Source organism: Schistocerca nitens, chromosome 8, assembly GCF_023898315.1.
Source record: "Schistocerca nitens isolate TAMUIC-IGC-003100 chromosome 8, iqSchNite1.1, whole genome shotgun sequence".
In the NCBI taxonomy this organism is placed as follows: domain Eukaryota; kingdom Metazoa; phylum Arthropoda; class Insecta; order Orthoptera; family Acrididae; genus Schistocerca; species Schistocerca nitens.
The window spans coordinates 19,884,345-19,907,181 of NC_064621.1; the positions used below are offsets into that span (position 1 = coordinate 19,884,345).

The 22,837-nt window shown below is 41.8% G+C and overlaps 1 protein-coding gene across 1 annotated transcript in view; it reads right to left on the reverse strand.

Moving 5' to 3' along the window:
• Positions 1-22,837, reverse strand: part of LOC126198440 (AP-2 complex subunit alpha) — a 363,223-nt gene that overhangs the window by 126,746 nt on the left and 213,640 nt on the right. The window contains exons 3-6 of the mRNA XM_049934762.1: positions 7,494-7,705; positions 7,304-7,392; positions 7,121-7,225; positions 5,877-6,108 (exon numbers count right to left, since the gene is read on the reverse strand). Of these exons, the coding sequence (XP_049790719.1) occupies positions 5,877-6,108; positions 7,121-7,225; positions 7,304-7,392; positions 7,494-7,705 (638 nt within the window). The remainder of the gene's footprint in view (positions 1-5,876; positions 6,109-7,120; positions 7,226-7,303; positions 7,393-7,493; positions 7,706-22,837) is intronic.

The following is a 22,837-nucleotide window of genomic DNA, read 5'->3' on the forward strand; positions in this document are numbered from 1 at the left end:
CCAATAGACAGTTAAGTGCTTGGCAAAGTGTTCACTGAATAACTTCCAAGTTATTTCTCTACTGCTCCACTCACTACCAGCACACAGGAAAAACGAACACTTAAACCTTGCTGCACAGGTTCCAATTTTTCTTATTCCTCCATATGTAAGCGGGTGCAACAAAACATTCTCACATTGTGAGGAGAAAGTTTGTGCTCGAAATTTCATGGGAAGATCCTGCTGCAATGAAAAACACCTTTGTTTTAATGATTACCACCCGAATTCTTCATATTATATCCTTGGCGCTCTCTCCTCTATTCCACAATAGCACAAAGCAAGCTGTTCTTTGAACTGTTTTGACTTCCTCTGCCGATCTTATCTAATGTGGATCTCACATCGCACTACAATACTACATAAGAAGGTGGACAAGCATAGTGTAAGCAGTCTCTTTAGTGGACCTATGCATTTCGTCAGTGTTGTGCTAATAAATTGCAGTCTTACAATATGCCTGTTGTGGTGGAATTCAAGAACATATACATCAGGCTAGAAAACCACATGGATCACAACAAAACAAACCATCATCTACCACACACACACACACACACACACACACACACACACACACACACACACACACACACACACACACACACACACTAATTTAAAAAAAAAACTAATGGTGCAGTGTGGAGCAGACAACATGCTGTTAACCAAAACATCAGTGCAATGAAAAATATTAGCCGTCTGAAGATGGGCATGGTAGTCCGAAATTGGTTATGACAATGAAATAAAACATTCAAAAAGTATTTGTGGCTGATTGCATCATTCACCAACTATCATTAACAGCTGTGGAGTTCACAAGATCCAACATGGATAAAATAATGTAGTCTTTGGTTTCCCTTACCCACAACATTGTCTATTACCTATGCGATCGTTCCAACTTAAGGTATTTGTAACGGTAATCCATAAGCATTTAGCTGAATTTACAGCCTTTGAGTTTGTGTAGTTTATCATATAACTGAAATTTAGTGGATTCCTTTTGGTATTCATGTAGATGACTTGGCACTTTTCTTTATTTAGAGTCAATTGCCACTTTTCACACCATACAGATATCTTGTCCAAATTGTTTTGCGATTTTTTTGATCATCTGATGTCTTTTATAAGACAGTACATGAAAGCATCATCTGTAAAAAATCTAAGAGTGCTACTTAAAATGTCTCCAAATCATTTATGTAAATCAGGAGCAGCAGAGGGACTATAACACTTCCTCTGGGAATGTCAGATATTACTTTTTTTACTCTATGAATTTCCGTCAATTACTACAAACAGTGATATTTCTGGCAACAAACTATGAATCCGGTTGCACAAATTGGACTATACTCCACATACACACAATTTGATTGGAAGTCACTCATGAGGAATGGTGTCTAATGCCTTCTGGAAATATAAATATGGGATCAATTTGACATCCCCAGATTACAGACTTAATGAGAATAAACAGCCAATTACGTATCATAAAAATGATATTTTCTCAATCCATGTTGGCTGTTTGTCAATAAATTGTTATCACTGAGATAATTCATAAGGTTCGAACAGAGTATACACTCCAAAATCTTACTGCAAATTAGCGTTAGTGACCTGGGTTTACAATTCAGCAGGTTACTCCCATTTCTTTTCTTGGGTATTGGTGAGACTTTTGCCACTTTCCAGTCTTTATATACTGATCTTTCAATGAGCCATTAGTTGTATTCGATTGCTAAATATAGAGCTATTGTATAAGCATTCTCAGAGGAACCTGAACGGTATGTAGTCAGGACCAGAGCTCTTGCCTTTACAAAGTGATTTAAGCTGCTTTGCTACGTCGAGGGTATCTACAAGGTGCACAACTTTGCTTCCACCATTTGCCGATAGGTGGTGTCAACAGTAAGTAGCGGTCGAAAGAAACAGACTGTAGACGTCAGGCAGTTGGCTTGGACCTCAGTCAACGTAACCTCATTCAAACATCAGCCGATTCGTGTCTGCATCATAAAGTTGTCCTCAATTGAAGATGTCAGTTTATGAGCCTAATTCTTGTCACTTGCAGGAGGCGTTACTGTTTTGTTTCAATATGGAGAAAACGGCAGCAGAGTCTCATCGAATGCTCAAGTACGTGTGGTAAGGATGCTATTAGTGAAAGAATGTGTCTTGAGTGGTTTCAACACTTCAAGAATTGTGATTTTAAAGTCTTAGACTGGCATAGTGGTGGAAGAGAGAATGTTTTCAAAGATGCAGAATTGGAGACATTGCCCAGTGAAGACTCGCATCAAACTCAAGAAAACTTGGCATGATTAGTGGGAGTGACACAGCAAGCCATTTCAAAACGTCTCAAGGCTTTGGGCATGATTTAGAAAGAAGGAACTTGGGTCCCGTGTGAGCTGAAACTAAGAGACGTTTAACAGCGTATGTGAACTGTTGCTTCAGAGGCAAAAATGGAAGGGATTTCTGCATCGCATTGTGACTGGGGATGAAAAATGGGTTCATTACGATAACCCTAAACACAAAATATCATGGGGATATCCTGGCCTCACTTACACATCAACAGCCAAACCGAATATTCACGGCTCCAAGATCGTGCTCTGCATTTGGTGGGACCAGTTCAGCGTCGTGTACTATGAGGCGTACAAACAAAGTGAAAATCACAGGTGTTTGTTATCAAACACAATTAATGCGTTTGAGCAGAGCATTAAAAGACAAATGGCCGCAACACAGAGAGAGGCACGATAAAGTGATTTTGCGGAACGACAACACTCGAACCCATGCTGGAAAAGGTCAAAATGTACTTGGAAATGTTAAAATGGGAAGTCCTACCTCAAGTCCTACACCACCTGCTGTATTCTCCACACATTACTCCCTCTGAATATCACCTGCTTAGATCAATGGCACACGGTCTTCAAGTCCTACACCACCTGCTGTATTCTCCACACATTACTCCCTCTGACTATCACCTGCTTAGATCAATGGCACACGGCCTGGCTGACCGACACTTCCGATCTCATGAATAAGTCACAAATTGGATCAATTCGTGGATCGCTTCAAAAGATGAACAATTTTTTCGAAGCAGTATTCGTACACTGCCTGAAAGATGGAAGAAAGTAGTGGCCAGCGATGGAAAATACTTTGAAAGATACATGTGTAACCAATTTGTTTCATTAAAGCCTTAAGTATTGGGGAAAAAATGCCAGAAGCAAAGTTTTACTTCCACGTTACTCATATTGCAGTTGTTCTTGGTACGAATTCCTGAATATTTATTTCATCTTGTTTGGTGACAGTATTTTGGAAAACAGTGTTTTGTAATTGCATTAGCAGCACTGTCATCAGTAACATTACCACTGCTACAGTGTTCTGGCCTCTTTCGTGTTCCATGGAGGATCAGTACCATCTCTTATTAATTTATTTGGTATATCTCCTAATAGATATCAATACCACATCTGGTCTACGCTTACAGATTCAGACTGGAAGAAGTGAAGACTGTCTTTCAGGAAGTTGTGAAGCTAATTTTTATCTGCTTTCTTAAATAGATGTGTTTCGCATTTATTTTTCGTGGGTTTGGAGGTTACGATATTCAGTCTCCCTACAATAATCTTGTTGTCTCTAATCACTTTACCTTTTGCTAAGGATTATTTGGTGTTAAGAGGTCAATTATGTTTTCTGAACCATTTACGCTTCAAGGGAGTCCTGAAATAATTGTACAAAATAATTTTCTGAGCAGGCATTTCGGAAGGAATTTTATGCATAACACCGACTTTAAATGTGTATTTTCACCAACATATCGAGGGTAGACTTAAGACACTATCAACCATAACTGTTCGAGTGTAGTACCTATTTTTCCCGAATTGTTCAGCAACTGTGTCATCTGAGTTGGGGGAGAGGAGGGAGAGGGGGCTGGGGGAGGGAGGGTTGGTAAAAGAAACCAACTATAATATAACCTCTACCCACGTCAGCTCACAGAAACTGGCAGGAATAAACACTCTAGCACCAACTGTATTTAATGCACCCTTTCCAAAAATTGTTTGGTCTTCGGTAAAAGTTTCAGATGAACTTATTTTCAGCTTTAGCCAGCTGTCCATACCTGTAATGATTTGAGCTTCAGCGTTTTCTTTCCCAAAAACAGCTACTACAATTTACAACTACAATACTGATTGTTTCTAAGTCTACTTTCCTGTGTTTGTCGTGCTCCCTTTTAGATTGACACCTTTTCTGTAGTTTCCAGACATCCTCTAACCTAAAAGTCCACTCAGTCACCTACACACAGCCCCCACATGTAGTGGACTCCTGACCTATTTAGCGGAACCCAGAAACCCACCACCCTATGGTGCAAGTCAAAGCATCTGGTGCTTAAACAGTCCCAGAACTGTCTGAACCTCTGATTCAGGCCCTCCACTCAGCTCTGTACCAAAGGGCTACAGCCTGTTCTGTCGATGATGCTACAGATGGCAATATCCACCTTCATCTCGCAAGCAGGACTGGCAATCTTTATCACTTCAGCAAGCTGCCCGAAACCAGAGAGAATCTCTTCCAATCAAGTGACACACATAGTTAATTCTGACCTGAGCCACCACCTGCAGCTGACTGCACCCTGTGCTCTTCATGGCATCTGGAAGCATCCTTTCCACGAATGATTACTCCCGGTATGCACCAAATCCACACCTTATTCCTTCCCCTCTATGGCAAGCGTATCCCTAAGGGTCCCCATTACGCACTTAATATTGGAGCTTCCAACTACCAGCAAACCCACTCTTTGTAAATGCCCAGAACTTGTGAGCCAAAAGGCCTCTAGAATAGTGAGGGTGATTTTATCTGGCTCGGGGATTTCATCATCCACAGATAGCACTCAAACCAGGGTGGCCCTCCTTTTGGCCCCCTCTGGAACATCATTCACTGCCTGCCTCCTCTTCCAGCGACCTCCTACTCCACTGTGGATGAGGTATCAGCTTCAGTGTGGGCAGTATCTGGTTCAATTGGCTCTGAGTACTATGGGACTTAACTTCTGATGTCATCAGTCCCCTAGAACTTCGAACTACTTAAACCTAACTAACCTAAGGACATGGGACATCACACACATCCATGCCCGAGGCAGGATTCGAACCTGCGACCATAGCGGTCTAAAGGTTCCAGACTGTAGCGCCTAGAACCGCTCGGCCACTCCGACCGGCGGCAGTATCTGAGGCACCCTTAGTACTGGACTGATTAGGGAATACATGGGACATACTGGATGTCTCCCACCGGATCCCCAACATCTGCCCTCCCCCCCCCCCCCTCACCCCTTAATGCCTAATGACAATGGCCTCAAGCTGTGTGACCATAGCCAAGTTCACCTGGAGTTGTCCTTGAAGGGTCACCAATTCAGCTCTCATCTGAACACAGCAATGACACTCCCTATCCATACGAAAAATGGCAAAGCTGTACAGTACACAGTTATTAGAATGCTGGACACATGCAAGAAATTAAAGTGGATTATTAACCACACAGGTAATTGAAAATAAGTGACTTCTGTTTGTAGCTCATACATATAATTCACATACAAACAGGTACATGCTTTATCTGCAGCAGCAACTGAAGGCAGACTCACTGACAATCCACCCGACACTGACACAATCTGAGCAAAAACACAATATTTTTCTGGGAACACTATACACTGGTGATTCATATGACAACTTTTATACTTTTTTCAGTCCTTACAAATCCTTTATCAGATCTCCCAACAATTATGGAAGTGCTACTCACCATTATTCTTAGGATATTTATTATTGTACATTAACAGTGACCAGTCCAATTCCAAAATTATATTGTACAAATAATCATAAGGATATGGCTGCATGAAATCTAAGGAAGCATTTAAAACCATAGAGCTTTCATACCCGACTGAGTCTTGAAACAGCCAGGCTAATGCAACCCTTGTATTCTTCAGGATTCTTTTTGACAAGAGCATCAATGAGACTAGTGGCTGCAGTGACAACTCCCATGTGCTGATCATTTAGAAGATGGATTATTCTTGATGTCCACTCTCCACTTGGGATTATCTCTTGTGATGTGCGGAATAATCTCAGCAAGCAGAGTGCGGCAGACTGCTTGACGACGTCCATAGTATCTCTGTGTAAACATACACATATTAAGTTATTTCAATATCAAGAATAAGGAAAAGTCAAGAATTTCACCGCTGGATAGGAGAAGGCAAATTCTCCAGTGACATAGACAATTACTGACCAAGCCCAAACCAACTACTATTAACATACTTTGCTTGAATGAGGGAAATTTATAATAAAAATATAAAAAAAGTTTACCACTTGCTAGCTTTCTTATAAGACTTATCCACAAAAAGTGGTGCAGAAAAGGAGACAAAGATGATAAGTATCTCTTGGTTACGGAAGAATGTGTTTTTATGAAGACTGCATACTGTTTCCAGAACAAGCTATTACGAGTCTTCAACCTGAATATAAATTGGGTGTATCCAAACTAAAATGATTGTTATGTATGAATTACAATGCTACGAATTGAAATGCTTTCCCCAGTGACCATAAAATTCTGAAATTAGAAAAAACATGTGTCAAGTTATGCGAACAGAGATCAATCTCATGCAAATTTCAAAGCAATGAACTTTTAAGCTAATGCATTTTTTTTATTTTTCATCAGAAATGTCCTATAGAATAGGAATATGGAGTGGTTCCTGTATCATTTTTAAAATTTTCAAAACAAACAGGCATGGAGTAACTTTAAAATTTTATGAGCATGTTTTAGACATCTACTTCAGAATTTAAAAAAAAAAAAAAAAAACACACACACACACACTCATCAATGTGTTTGAAATAATTACTTCTAGTGCAATAATCATTTAAGTAATTTCATAGTAAAAAAATTATCACTGTTCAAACATAGACATCTCTCAATGATTACTATGCTATCATACTGAAATATGAATTAAATTAAATAGTCTTTAGACTGACTCCTCATGCATCACTATGCTGCAATGTATTTAAAACACACACACACACACACACACACACACACACACACACACACACACACACACACACACACACAATACTGGACTAAACAATCCCTAAAAACTAGCTTTTTTTACAATATATCTTGCTGTTTCACATACCCTGAAACGAGAAGTTTTGGTATCTCATGACCAAATGCTTCAGCCATTTCTTTGCTTCCAATATTTGCTATGCACTGCAGTGCTAGACTAACATGAACTGGGTTCCTGCAATACAAATGTTACATACATTACTATGTTTATAGTAAGTGCACATTTTGCTAGACATTAATATTTATTTCTTACCTTGATGAAAGATCATTTTTGATGCTCTGGATAATAAGTTTGATGAGATCACTGTTGGTGTTTACGAGGACTGATATAAAGAGATAACCCTTAAAATAACAAATTTTAATTAGGACCACTGATCATCATCATCATCATCATCATCATCATCATCGTACATTAGGTCATAACTACTAATTATTTAACTTACAATTTGCTTTTCTGAGTATTTGTTGGATGAAAGCAGGTTAACTGCTTCCATATGGCCAAAGTCAATATCATGACCCAGTAGGAATATAAACAATAATTTACAAACATATTTCTTCTTCTGGTAACCATCTAATGTCTTATCTCCTTTAAATTTACTCCTGATATTAGCTAATTCTTTGTTTATTCTTTTGATTTCTGCTTCTTTGCTTTTACCTGAAACAAAATAAAGAAAAATTTGCTATGTGAAGCGAGTTAAATACATAATTTAGCAAAAGTACTATGTACAACCATCACCCTAATATACTGGTTCTCATCAAAGTATCATTTTACATACACATACGGTTATAAAATACCAAACAATAATTTGTGTAAGGCACATATGAATGTATCAATACTGAAGAAAGAATGAAGAACATGGTTTAACATCCTACTGACAATGAGAAACAGTATGAACTCCAAACAAGACATTAAAAACCCTATTACGTAAAACGTAACATTAGACAATAATTGACTTAACAATTATAGGAACTTCCAGTAGTGTTAAAAGTAAACTAATTAATTAACAACAAATTACTGTACTGATATTCAATTTACTGAGTAGTTTTCAGTTCACTTATGTGGAAAAATGCTTTGTGAAAATGATTCTTTCACTAGCAATTCACTTGAGTCCATGCAGTGTTAGCAAAACTGCTCTTGTAAACATGGCATTTTTTTGCCTTTTCAGTTTTTCCTGAACTCGAAAAAGTCTGGTAAAAGTCAGTTCTTTTTTTCTGCATTTCTTTAATAAGGTCACTGCTGTATTGGAAGAGTTACTCCCAGATGTCAGTGTATTAGGTGTGAAATGGTTTGGAATACTAGAGGTTTTATTCAATAACTTTTTGTTACTTGTTTAATATTTAACCAGTTGAGTTATAAAACTTATAATTTGTTATCACATATCAGACAAAGTGAGGAAAGAGGAGCTTTGTGCATTTTTATCTGACTGGATGTCACAAATGTTACATTATTTTAAAACAGTCATCTGTTCTTAATGTACCTATGTCAACTTTATGTTATGATTACACAGAAATCATAAAAGGAATCTTACATTACATGAACAATACTGATGCTGCAAGCTGCACTTCCAAAAAACTGAACCACTAAATGCAATCATTCTGAAAGTATCTTTACTGTGAGTGAATAGTTCAACAACAAGGATATCAACATATTTAGGACTCAAAGCTCAGAAATTTTTTTCTGTGACTGACAATGTTTTTGAAGGTGGCACAACGAATAGCACATTGTAGAGTTAGTTTAGAAATTACATATTTTCAAATGCAATCTTTACAATGATGTGCCATTTTTGCTAGTGTAACCAAGAATTTCTCTTTCCACAGCCATATTGTCGGGATACCGTAAGCTTGGAAAACCAGTCTGAATTGCTGTGCAATTAATACATCACAAGATGAAGACCACATATTACGCAGAACCTGTTCATGTAGTAACGCTGCACACCAACAAAGGACTGTTTTAACTAATATTTCATCTCAATGAAAATTAAGATTTGCATTTTAGAAATGCAGATAAAATATATGATAACCACTTACATTTAAATTCTGCATCAGTAACTGATACTATTGAAAGGCATCCTGGGAAATCTTAACACAATATTACACATCCACTGCATATAAACGTTACTCAGGAAGCTATACTGTCATTCATCAGCATGGTGGACAATAACTACTTGAGGTGTGACTGCTTTTGGTTTATGATTATTCCAGTGCAACAACTGCTTAGTGACACAAAATGGACCCCACCCAAATTTGGATGCAGAAGCCTGTTCCTACCACTGCCACCATAAATTCAACTTGGCAACAGCACAGAAAATATTCAATGACTGACTGTCTACTGATTTCTGGATATAGCACCAAAGCTGTTAAATTCACTTGATACCTTATTATCACAATGAAACAACAATACTCATTTACACTGGGATACTAAGTAGGTATGATTTATGTCTATAGGAATGTTACTCTACACAGAAATTGCTATTTTTTTTTATTATAACACTGGCCTATTGTTCATTGATGATTGGGGAGCTCTGCACTGGTTGACAATAAAACTGCTTCAAGCTGGTGTTTAACCACTTTAACTACTGCTTCCTACCTTGAGATTCTTTGTACCACAAAAAACAGAGGATTCTCTAGGTACAGGTGACTCATTAGCACTTGTCATATTGTACAAAGGCTGTGTTATCAGGACCAGACAGTTCTTTGCTGGATCCCAAGAGATCAAAGAGAGAGAGAGAGAGAGAGAGAGAGAGAGAGAGAGAGAGAGAGAGAGAGAGAGAGAGAGAGGGGGGGGGGGGGGCAGATTATGTTAGAAAATTTGCAGGAACACCACAAATGCATATAGGCAAAGATCATTACACACTGAGAAGTCTTGAGTGGACATCAACAGTAGTGATTATTCTTTGCAACTTTGTCATTACAACATACATGCTTTCCATTCCCCTGCCTGTGCTTTAATTTGTATCAGATATAAATACACTATATTGGTTAAATGCAATGTGAACACTTTTTTCATGCACACATATTTATTGGGAGGTATGATCTGCTGAGTTTCCTTCTCTTGTGAACATTATGTTATGCCCTGCATCTGATGTAAGGTATTAAGTTACTGATACGTTCAGTGAGGCAGACACAAACTGAGCTGCAGTTTTTAAGCCAAAAGTTTTGTACAATGTCTGGGTGCGGCAATTTCCAATTTCATGATATTATTGCTGCCGTGACCTTTCCTGTAATTATGGTGCAGTTTTCCATTTCTGACATGTCTTGTTCTCTCCTCCTCTCTTCTTACCCATAAGTTATTTATGACACAGATTGCACTTTTCTTTGATGCTTATGATTGTAAGCATTACAATTTCTTGTTGACTGGGGAGTCTGTTGATTGTGGAGCTCTGCTGCTGCTGCTGCTGCTGCATAACAATAAAACTGCTTCGAACTGGTGTTTAACCACATTAACTATTACTTCCCATCTTGGGATTCTTTGCACGACTTCAGTCCCATGGCTTTTAAGCTGAGGTTTTGTTTCAGTGTGCCTTATAAATCTAACGTGCATTGCTTGTCTGCTAGTGCGTATATAACAGTACGCCAAAATCTGGGGAGGGCCCAACCTTTAATCATTTGCTAATGATTGTTATAAGAGCATATCAGTATCCAGCTGATGGATTGTGGTTGCTTATCTAAGCACTGAATGCTGTACACTTCCTTGTTGACAGCCACATTTCAGATGCACAGCCTACAGTCGTAAAATGTCTATTACTGAAACAGCAGCACCACACAAGAGGCAAAACCACTAATGTTTTGGTTATTGTATAGATGCCTCGATCAGGCTTACTACACTCCTGGAAATGGAAAAAAGAACACATTGACATCGGTGTGTCAGACCCACCATACTTGCTCCGGACACTGCGAGAGGGCTGTACAAGCAATGATCACACGCACGGCACAGCGGACACACCAGGAACCGCGGTGTTGGCCGTCGAATGGCACTAGCTGCGCAGCATTTGTGCACCGCCGCCGTCAGTGTCAGCCAGTTTGCCGTGGCATACGGAGCTCCATCGCAGTCTTTAACACTGGTAGCATGCCGCGACAGCGTGGACGTGAACCGTATGTGCAGTTGACGGACTTTGAGCGAGGGCGTATAGTGGGCATGCGGGAGGCCGGGTGGACGTACCGCCGAATTGCTCAACACGTGGGGCGTGAGGTCTCCACAGTACATCGATGTTGTCGCCAGTGGTCGGCGGAAGGTGCACGTGCCCGTCGACCTGGGACCGGACCGCAGCGACGCACGGATGCACGCCAAGACCGTAGGATCCTACGCAGTGCCGTAGGGGACCGCACCGCCACTTCCCAGCAAATTAGGGACACTGTTGCTCCTGGGGTATCGGCGAGGACCATTCGCAACCGTCTCCATGAAGCTGGGCTACGGTCCCGCACACCGTTAGGCCATCTTCCGCTCACGCCCCAACATCGTGCAGCCCGCCTCCAGTGGTGTCGCGACAGGCGTGAATGGAGGGACGAATGGAGACGTGTCGTCTTCAGCGATGAGAGTCGCTTCTGCCTTGGTGCCAATGATGGTCGTATGCATGTTTGGCGCCGTGCAGGTGAGCGCCACAATCAGGACTGCATACGACCGAGGCACACAGGGCCAACACCCGGCATCATGGTGTGGGGAGCGATCTCCTACACTGGCCGTACACCACTGGTGATCGTCGAGGGGACACTGAATAGTGCACGGTACATCCAAACCGTCATCGAACCCATCGTTCTACCATTCCTAGACCGGCAAGGGAACTTGCTGTTCCAACAGGACAATGCACGTCCGCATGTATCCCGTGCCACCCAACGTGCTCTAGAAGGTGTAAGTCAACTACCCTGGCCAGAAAGATCTCCGGATCTGTCCCCCATTGAGCATGTTTGGGACTGGATGAAGCGGTCTGCACGTCCAGCACGAACGCTGGTCCAACTGAGGCGCCAGGTGGAAATGGCATGGCAAGCCGTTCCACAGGACTACATCCAGCATCTCTACGATCGTCTCCATGGGAGAATAGCAGCCTGCATTGCTGCGAAAGGTGGATATACACTGTACTAGTGCCGACATTGTGCATGCTCTATTGCCTGTGTCTATGTGCCTGTGGTTCTGTCAGTGTGATCATGTGATGTATCTGACCCCAGGAATGTGTCAATAAAGTTTCCCCTTCCTGGGACAATGAATTCACGGTGTTCTTATTTCAATTTCCAGGAGTGTACTTTGTGATCGTTGGTTGTTGCTTTGCATCTCTCTAGACAGTTTTGAGTGACTGCACGTCTTGCCACACTGTATGACGATAGGATGTAGCATCGAAGGATTGAGGTAAATTAGCAATATTCTATGTAATTTTTTTTATTGTCATAGACAAATCCTGTGAAAGCTGCAATTCTGACATGGTGCTGCTTATGTCTTCTATTAGCTGGGGCAGCTGTGGAGCTACTTTTTTGTGCCAGGGACGGGAGGGGGGGGGGGTCACATTAGCTACCATCAGTATCTCTCTTCCCAAATATAACTTGCAATCAAAAATGGCTCTGAGCACTATGCGACTTAACTTCTGAGGTCATTAGTGACCTAGAACTTAGAACTAATTAAACCTAACTAACCTAAGGACATCACACACATCCATGCCCGAGGCAGGATTCGAACCTGCGACCGTAGCGGTCACGCGGTTCGAGACTGAAGCGCCTTTAACCACACGGCCACACCGGCCGGCAACTTGCAATCGCCACCACTTTCATCATGCCATAGACACATACAGTTGAAATAAACACAATGTACATAAAATATTTGTGTGTAATAATAATAGTAATAATAATAATAAACCTTTAGCATTAGCCCAAGGAATGACCAATCAGAAAAATACAGTTTTGAAAACTTACGCCCAGAAATATAGGAATAAATGTATCATACAATTTATTTAAGAACTATGTCAACAAACACACTAGTATTATTTTATATGGTGTAAACTATGACCTGAAGTTTATATTCATTATCAGTATTTCACTATCAATGTAAACACTAGCCTACAAACTATGATCATATGAGCAAGTAATGAAAGGAATGGTGTTTCTTTCAACATTTCTCCCTAAATTGTAAAACTCAAGTTTTTTCTACTCGTAATTACTGGAAAGTCTTTGTTTTTGTCTTCCCTTACTCAACTTCATGTAGTTTGCCAGTTCTATCTGCAGACTGACTAACCCTGTCATATTTCTTGTTGACAACTGGTTTGGTCAGCCAGTGAATGAATGCCTTGTTCTGGCTGTAGTGTTACTGATCAGGCCACCAGCCTATCAACATGATCAACTGTAAGGCACCCTTTGTTAAACATAATTCCTAAGTTCTTTCATTCCTCACTATGTGATACTCCTAGTTTTTCATTTGACTTTACACTCAGAAAGTCTGCTGTGAAATTTGGATATTTACGTACACTATAACATAAATGCTTCTACTAAAATTTATACGGTGGGCAAGTGGGGGGTGGGGGCGGGGGGGTTGGAGGGGAGGAAGGTTCATGACGATTCCGTCGTCTCCCCATGGATCCGCGCTTGAGACTTGTCAGTGTTCTCTTCAGAGAATGTGGGGCCGTCGACAGTAAGCAAGGTTAACAGCAGGGACGTCGTGATCTGTAATGTTAAAGTTCTTTACTTTAATTTTCACGTGAACGGAAAAAGTTCAATGATCAAGTACAATCTGCAGCTGAAACAAGGGAGTATCTATAAACTGAGATCTGCGGGTTCAGAGCCCGGCGGCGGCGGCGGCTATTTCTGGAGGCTGCGGTGACGCACGGAGCGGCGGCCAGGAAGGAGACAGCGGCGGCAATCAAGAGCGAGCGGCCACGCTCAATGACTTAATGACGCGTCTGTTTACGGCGTCTGTTCCCGCGTGGGCCGTGGCGGCGGCCGCCGTCTGCCGCGTGGCGCTACGCTGTCTGCCCCCAGCTACCGACACCTGTTACACCACGTGCTCGCCGCTACTGGTTGGCTGGTTCTTTGAATTAAAGGGACCAAACTGCGAGGTCATCAGTCCCTTCATCCTGTATGTGTTGAAGCAAAAATAATCCTCGAAAGGAGGATACAAAAGGAAAAACTGGGAAAACCGATTGTAAGCAAGACAATAGGGCAGAGATAAAAGCACGATGGAGGAGGAAGGTAATGAAGGGATAAAGCCGGGTGAGCCGCTGTGCCCAAAATGAAGTCTGAGGTCCCTGGAGTATCGGATGCAATGACAGACGCACCCTCTGCATCCCACCAGCACCACCTCACTGTCCGTGAAGCAGCAGCACATACGAGATGACAGTTTTAGTAACAATAAAACATTAAAAACGACAAATATAAAAGAACAAGTAGAATAAAAAGGTGGGAAGGGTAGGGGCCAGGTCAGACCGCCGAGCAGGGGCTGCCATGGAACCCCTGGGCCAGAGCAGGCGATCATAACTATTCGACGTTGACAGCATCCGTGGCTGGACTATCACAACTGGAACATTCGCACCCCCCCCCTTCTCTCTCTCTCTCTCTCTCTCTCTCTCTCTCTCTCTCTCTCTCTCTCCCTCCCTCTCCCCCCTCCCTCCCTCCCACGGCAAGCACTGAAGTGTACCTTGCGAGGGCGGGTGGGAGGGAGGGGTGGGGCGAGGGCGATAGTGGGCAAGCTGCGTCCTCCACCTTATCCAAAGGGGGAAAAAAGTGAAGGTAGTTCCCCACAGTAAGAAAAGCCATAGTTCATCATCAGGTACCGAAAATAATTTAAAACAGCTTAGATGGCGACGTAAAAACTGTGGCGTCGATTAGCGTGAAATAATCGTAAGTTTCTGTGGTTGTTGTGTAGTAAGTTGGTTGGTTAGTGCAATGTTTCAGGGATCATTTTGCACTATAGAGCGCAATGATGTGGAACAAGTCTTTACGTTTAAATCGCAATTTTGTACATATGGTTATATTCTAAACATTTCCAAGTTTTTTGCCAAAAAAAAAAGAAAAAATACAAATGTTTTAAGTCCTTCCCACCACCCCTTACACATTTCAGTAACAGAAATTCTTTCAAAGAGTAGAAGGAGTTGTCAAGGAGAAACTTTTTGACATTGTTTTTCAAATTTTATTTTGCTGTATGTCAAATTTTACATCACTGGGCAAGGGATCAAAATTTTTTGTTGCAGCATTGTGCACTCTCTCTGCGAAAGACAACCTTAATGTCAAGTATAAAATGTCATTTTTCCATCTCGTATTGTAATTATGTACATCATTGTTCCTTTTGAACTGTAAAGGATTATTCACAACAGACGTCACGAGAGAATAAATATACGAAGTTTTAATGAGAATGCCCAACTGCTTGAATAAATGTCTACAAGATGATTGTGAGCGAGCGCCGCATTTTATTCTTACAGTACAGTTTTGGGCAATAAACATTTTTCTTTCTTAAAAATGAGCTACGCCAGAACATTATCCATATGACGTTATTGAATGAAACTAGGCAAACCATCTCAACTTAACTGACTCGTCCCTCCCCAAGATTTGCAATGATTCTAAGTGCAAATGTGGCTGAAATCCAATATACTATACTGTGAATAATAAAACGAACTACACACTGTCCATCTTCCTTGCTTATATATGAACTTTGGTTCGAACATTGTGTGTTAAGGTAATGAATATGCTGGAAAATGAAAGAGGTATTCGCAAACCTTACTGGCAACCTGCCCCGCCACAAAGACGTATAAATTCAGAATCAGCTGTACGAAGGCCTTAACTGTATACGTAGGCATTTGTGCTCAAATCTTGAAACTATTTTGCAATTCACCGCTTAAGTCGCTGCAACTGGAAAGCCACATGACTATGGGTTTGAAAGCTTCCAGGAGCGTTATACTTTCAGTTCACGATGGTTGTTCTCATGTTACCAGTCAAACAGTAATAAATCTTAATACTGAAAGTAATCGCTGTATCTGACACCAAAGTAATATGTCGAAATCCCACACAACATACTCTCTCAGTGAATAGGCGTGGACGTCCGTAGAAATTTATCCAGGGTGAGAGGGGGGCCTAAAAAGAATTGCCGCCTGTGACATAAAGAGTTTGTCAGTTTCAAGAAGCCAGGAAAAGGCAGTTTGATTTGCAAAACAAGTATTTATATGCTTGCTGCGAAGGATGGCCACACAAACAAACCAGCCATAGTATTGTCTCATTACAACCACCTACGTAATAATATTACAACTATCTGAACGAGAGGTTTAGTGAAGTCACTCGAAATATATCGCTTATAGAAGTGTATGAGAATCCTGTAATGAACAAAGAAACTGTTTACTCTGAATTTCAGAGTACCCCCCTCCACTGCCCCCACCCCGCCCGTCGTCTAAAGTAGTAGGTCGTAGGTACATACTGTAACATCACACTTCTCTTTGTTGTGGCAAAACGCAAACCGCTTCGACATTTTAAAAGTAGCGTTACACATTTATCATTTTGTCCCGTTCTTATTTTCTGAAATTGAAATTGATTGACGATCCCTTTCGTGAAAATGACCCGGGAGCTGAGAGGCTTTACTCAAACGACGAAGGCGCAGAAGAACAGGGGTATTTTTTTTTATCTTATCTGGTATAAGTCGTATCGAGAGGATGCAAATTGGGAAGCACACTCGCCCATTTGTAAAACTTTTACATTAGTATACGATGAAGTTCTTAAAATGTTTGCACTGCTTACACCTCTTCGGTATTGCCCTTTAACGCTGTCTTTGAAGCAATGTACCTGCAGGCAGCCCACCACTCAAAAAACGCAAAACAACGAAACAGGTTTTATAAAGGGCTATTATAAAGTGCTTTCATCATACACGAGCACAGTTTTTTAAGGAAACTTACTCAGTTTCCGTCATCCGTATCCTTTCCATGAAACTAATACGAGTTGCCTCCCTGTTCCCTTCCCACCCAACTCAACTTTCTGGGTACACTTCCGTAAATTGCTAACCTACTGTCTACGAAATTAAATTTTAACAAAAATCTACAGAGTTTCATAGATTGTTGGTGTTTACAGTACTGCTACGAAATACTAGCTGCCACAATAAGCTTTCGACCCTCTTCCTTTTCAACTACTTGTGTGTCCTGGCACAGAGGTTCTCCTTTGGAACTTTTTTCACAGGTTTTGTGACTGTACAAGTCTAAGACCTGTGACGAAGAATATAACGAATCAACTCTTACACAATACCACGATGGATCCGTTTAAGACAGAACAGATGACGGGGTTGCCGGGTTCGGGTGGAGATTTTCTTCCCTCGGAGACTGGGTGTGTATGTTATTTCATCTAATCTTCATCGACGATGGACGTCGAAGAGAGACTTGCACCAGGCGACTGAACAACTCCAGACGCGGTCACTTCATTTCATTCAACTCATAGTAACTTCTGATGTGGAGCGGAACCATCAGCAAGTGTAACCTTCAAGTCTTTCTGCGAGACGCCCTTCGACCCGCGCAAGGCAGGGATTCGCGGTCGAGTTCCAGTCCACTATTAAATTTTGGCTTACGTTCAACTCCGCGTACACTCGGATAAGGCGAACAAATTTGGTTCAATTACTGTAAGACTTCATGATTAAACTACCCGTCTCCACTTCGAATCCTGATGCTGAAAAAACATTTCGAATGCCAGTATTTGGCCGGCAAGGGTAGGAGATGTGGTGGCGTTAAGTACCTGGCGATCAGAGACTACCCAAAAGCCCTAAATTAAAAACCAAATCTCTTATTTGCTTTCGATGATCTTGCAGATCCTCTTTATGGACGAGATGGTCATTTGTGTGATGAGACACTGACCGCCAACACATACAAATGTAAAATAACGAGCGTTGGATGGGATTGCCGCTATTCGGGATGAGCAGGTTGAATCGGCACTGGGTTTTAACTCTAGCGCAGGCGCACACGGTTTAAGCCACGAAGCAGTAATATGCTTTAGTGAGTAGCCCGTTATTGCTTGCCCTTTTCTAGAACGATTTCCTGCGTACCATAGATGGGCTGATTCCATATCCCTAGATTTCCGGAAAGCGTTTGATACAGTGCCCCATTTCGAAGTACTGATATAAACTATGTGATCAAAAGTATCCGGACACTTGGCTGAAAATGACTTACAAGTCCGTGACGCCCTCCACCGGTAATGCTGGAATTCAATATAGTGTTGGTCCACCCTTAGCCCTGATGTTTGCTTCCACTCTCGGAGGCATACGTTCAATCAGGTGCTGGAAGGTTTCTTGGCGAATGGCAGCCCATTCTTCACGGAGTGCTGCACTGAGAAGAGGTTGCGATGTCTGTCGGTGATGCCTGGCACAAAGTCGGCGTTCCAAAACGTCCCAAAGGTGTTGTATAGGATTCAGGTCAGGACTGTGCGAGCTAGTCCGTTACAGGGATGTTATTGTCGTGTAACCACTCCGCCACAGGCCGTGCACTATGGACAGGTGCTCGATCGTGCTGAAAGTAGCAATCGCCATCCCCGAATTGCTCTTCAACAGTGGGAAGCTAGAAGGTGCTTGAAACATCAATTACACACCATAATGCCACCGCCTCCGAATTTTACTGTTGGCACTACACACGCTGGCAGATGACGTTCACCGGGTATTCGCCATAGCCACATCCTGCCATCGGATCACCACAATGCGTACCGTGATTCCTCACTCCACACAACGTTTATCCAATGTTCAATTGTCCAATGTTCACGTTCCTTACACCAAGGTAGGCGTCGTTTGGCATTTACTGGCGTGATGTGTGGGTTATGAGCAACCGCTCGACCATGAAATCCAAGTCTTCTTGCCTATTACACATTACTACCCTCTTGAATTGTCGGCGGTCTCTGTCAACAGACGAGGTCGGGCTGTACGCTTTTGTGCTGTACGCGTCCCTTCACGTTTCCACTTCACTATCACATTGCAAACAGTGGACCTAGGGATGTTCAGTAGTGCGGAAATCTCGCATACAGACGTGTGACAAGTGACACCCAATTACCTGACCTCGTTCGAAGTCAGAGTTCCGCGGAGCGCCCCATTCTGCTCTTTGACGATGTCTAACGACTACTGAGGTTGCCGATATGTACCTGGCATTAGTTAGCAGCACAATGCACCTAATACGATTTCTATTTCGTGTAATTGCATTTTTCTCTCAATGTTTAAAAATGCAAGGTAATGAAAATGTGTAGGGAAAACAAATCTGTAATGCTCGAATACGGAAGTTGCGGTGTACTGTTTAACAGTCACGTCGACTTAATATTTAGGTGTAACACCAAAGCGATATGAAATGGAAGTAACACAAAAGATCCGTAGTAGGGAAGGTTTATTGGGAGAATTCGTGTAAGTTATACATAAAGGAGGCCGCGTACGGGACTCTTGTACGACTCATTCTTGATTACCGCACTTGGGTTTGCGATTCCCCGAGGTCGGATTAAAGGAAGAATTCGTAGCAATTCTGCGGCGAGATGCTAGATTTGAGAAGAGTAGGTTCGATAAACACACAAATGTTACCGTAATGCTCCGTGAACTGAAATGGGAATCCCCGAAGGTAATGAAACGTCCTTTTCGCGAAGCACAACTGAAGTTTCAAGAACCGGCATTTGCGACCGACCGCAAACATTCATCTCGCGCAGTGACAGTGAAGACGATACAAGAGAAGTCAGAGTCCTTTCGGAAGCGCACGGATTCTTTTCCGTACGTTCCAATTGTGATTGGAACAATAAAGAAAATGCCTAGCAGTGGTACACGGGATCCTCCGCGACACACCATACGGTGCCTTGTGCAGTACGGATGCAGACGTAGACTGCAAGCTGAAGGCGACTGCACATCACCATACAGCACCAAAAGTCTCCCACGCACAATAAAGGTGATAATGTTTTGTGAAATTATCTGTCTAAATCTAAGAAATAAAAAAAAAGAGTAGATTAAGAAAACATTTGACATACCTCATTTGCTGCACATGATTTCGAGCATCATTCAAAGGCACGTCATACGTTTCTCCAGCCTATTTTATTTCTTCGTTTTAGACAAATTATTTCACAAAACATTTGATCGAAATTTTTTCTAATTATTTTATTTTCAAATTTATACCAGAAAACGCGACACCTCATTTGCCTTCCTACCGGTTTCTCTTCTCGAAATGCCCTGACTTTAGTACTTGATTCGAAGGAAACCATTTTGAAAGTTAAGCATCACACCAACCCAAATTTTTATGCGCAAAATACTTACGCCTTGAAAATATGAACTTTTTCGCACTTCATTTTCTTAGTGCGCACTTGTTCGTGAAAGATTTCTATTTTCCCCTCAAACCACAAAGTTTTCCTGAATTGCCCTGATTAAAGCTTTTTGTTTGTTTGTTGCAAAAGTAGACTAAAAGGTTGTCAATTTGATACACTATTTGCCCAGTGCACTTTCTTCGTTTGACTATGGAAAAAAAGAAAAAAAAAACACACCATTGTGTAACTAACAGAGATTGTTCTCACTCTGCTCAAACATTTGACCAAACGGGTCTATGAATACATCAATGTACACTTATCATAAATTACTCCAACGAGTACTGTAATATATGAATGGAATGCCGTGCATCACACTACAAAACTTTTTTTCTTTCTGAAGAAACTGTTTCATCAATAAACAATCTTCGCAATCAGTACTTTTAACTAAGGGCGTACAATTGTACTGTGCTTTTGCGTAACAGTACCATTCTTATCATCTACAGTGAAGTTTGTAACTTCGAACGAATTTACGACAAGATGACTGGATTCAGCGTCAGCTTTACAGCCTTGCAACGAAGATCTCTAATGTCAGTAAGACCATACAGTTTCTGGGGATTTAACGGACTGAATATTTTACATAGGAGTACTGTTACCGTGTCTAGCCACAGTCAGACAACATGGGCTGTCCCGAGAATTTCAGCGTTATGTATCGCGCTGGCCCGGTTCCGGGAGCACGAGAAATGGGATGAGTGAGCACGCAATCTGAGAATACAAATGACGTCATCCTTATCGCCTCGTGGTGCTGTTCACTTTCCACGAGGAAGTAAATTTGGGCTAACAAAGCTGCAAAAAATTTGTGCGCGCGTGCCCGCCCGCAAAACGAATGCTCGCCCGTAGCGACGAGAGAGCAACTGCATCAAATTTCAGCGGAAAGAAGTACTTCACGTTTTCTAACTGAACCGAGCGCGCGTGTGAATGTGTTCTTCCACGAGAGAAGCTTGCTGCCACAATAGTCTGCTCTAGTTTTATGGATTTGGGGACAAGTAACTTCCCCATACACACTGCTCGCAGCTTCGTAATAGAGTGTCAATTGTCGATCAACATTTCATGGTTTCTAAGAACCATTGTGATAAACAGTTATGCGTGGCTTCGAGAATGTATCCGGAAGGTAGGCGTATGTGACATTCATTTGCGCGTCTTTTTCGTGTAAGACTGACGAATTTGCTCAAGGCAACCATTCGGTTCCGGTAGCCCGCACGTAAGGCACGGTAAAGAAATATCTTGTGGCTCACAGCCTGGTCCAATCCTCATTTCGGCGGCTATCATGCCCACATTACTGTTTATTTGTTGAATCACGTCACCTGCTTCCAGAGGCCAAGTGGGACTCGGAACATTTTCTTCCGCAAAGAATATGAGTCAGTAACAACGAATCGAACACGAGACCAAGTAAGTGGCGCTTATTTAAGAAGCAAAGCGTGAACTTACGAAAACAAATAATCGATCACCATCCGGCGAAAGCCACGTTCCTTCCTAGCACTTTGCTCCAGTAGGCGAAATGTGGATCGTTGGTAAACGCACATCTTTATTAGTACGTGGCATTGTTAAACTTGTGTTGTTGTTGTTGTTGTTGTGGTCTTCAGTCCTGAGACTGGTTTGATGCAGCTCTCCATGCTACTCCATCCTGTGCAAGCTTCTTCATCTCCCAGTACCTACTGCAACCTACATCCTTCTGAATCTGCTTAGTGTATTCATCTCTTGGTCTCCCTCTACGATTTTTACCCTCCACGCTGCCCTCCAATGCTAAATTTGTGATCCCTTGATGCCTCAAAACATGTCCTACCAACCGATCCCTTCTTCTGGTCAAGTTGTGCCACAAAGTTCTCTTCTCCCCAATCCTATTCAATACCTCCTCATTAGTTACGTGATCTACCCAACCTATCTTCAGCATTCTTCTGTAGCACCACATTTCAAAAGCTTCTATTCTCTTCTTGTCCAAACTGCTTATCGTCCATGTTTCACTTCCATACATGGCTACACTCCATACCAATACTTTCAGAAACGACTTCCTGACACTTAAATCTATACTCGATGGTAACAAATTTCTCTTCTTCAGAAACGCTTTCCTTGCCATTGCCGGTCTACATTTTATATCCTCTCTACTTCGACCATCATCAGTTATTTTACTCCCTAAATAGCAAAACTCCTTTACTACTTTAAGTGTCTGATTTCCTAATCTCATCCCCTCAGCATCACACGATTTAATTTGACTACATTCCATTATCCTCGTTTTGCTTTTGTTGATGTTCATCTTATATCCTCCTTTCAAGACACTGTCCATTCCGTTCAACTGCTCTTCCAAGTCCTTTGCTGTCTCTGACAGAATTACAATGTCATCGGCGAACCTCAAAGTTTTTACTTCTTCTCCATGAATTTTAATACCTACTCCGAATTTTTCTTTTGTTTCCTTTAGTGCTTGCTCAATATACAGATTGAATAACATCGGGGGGAGGCTGCAACCCTGTCTCACTCCTTTCCCAACCACTGCTTCCCTTTCATGTCCCTCGACTCTTAGAACTGCTATCTGGTTTCTGTAGCAATAGTA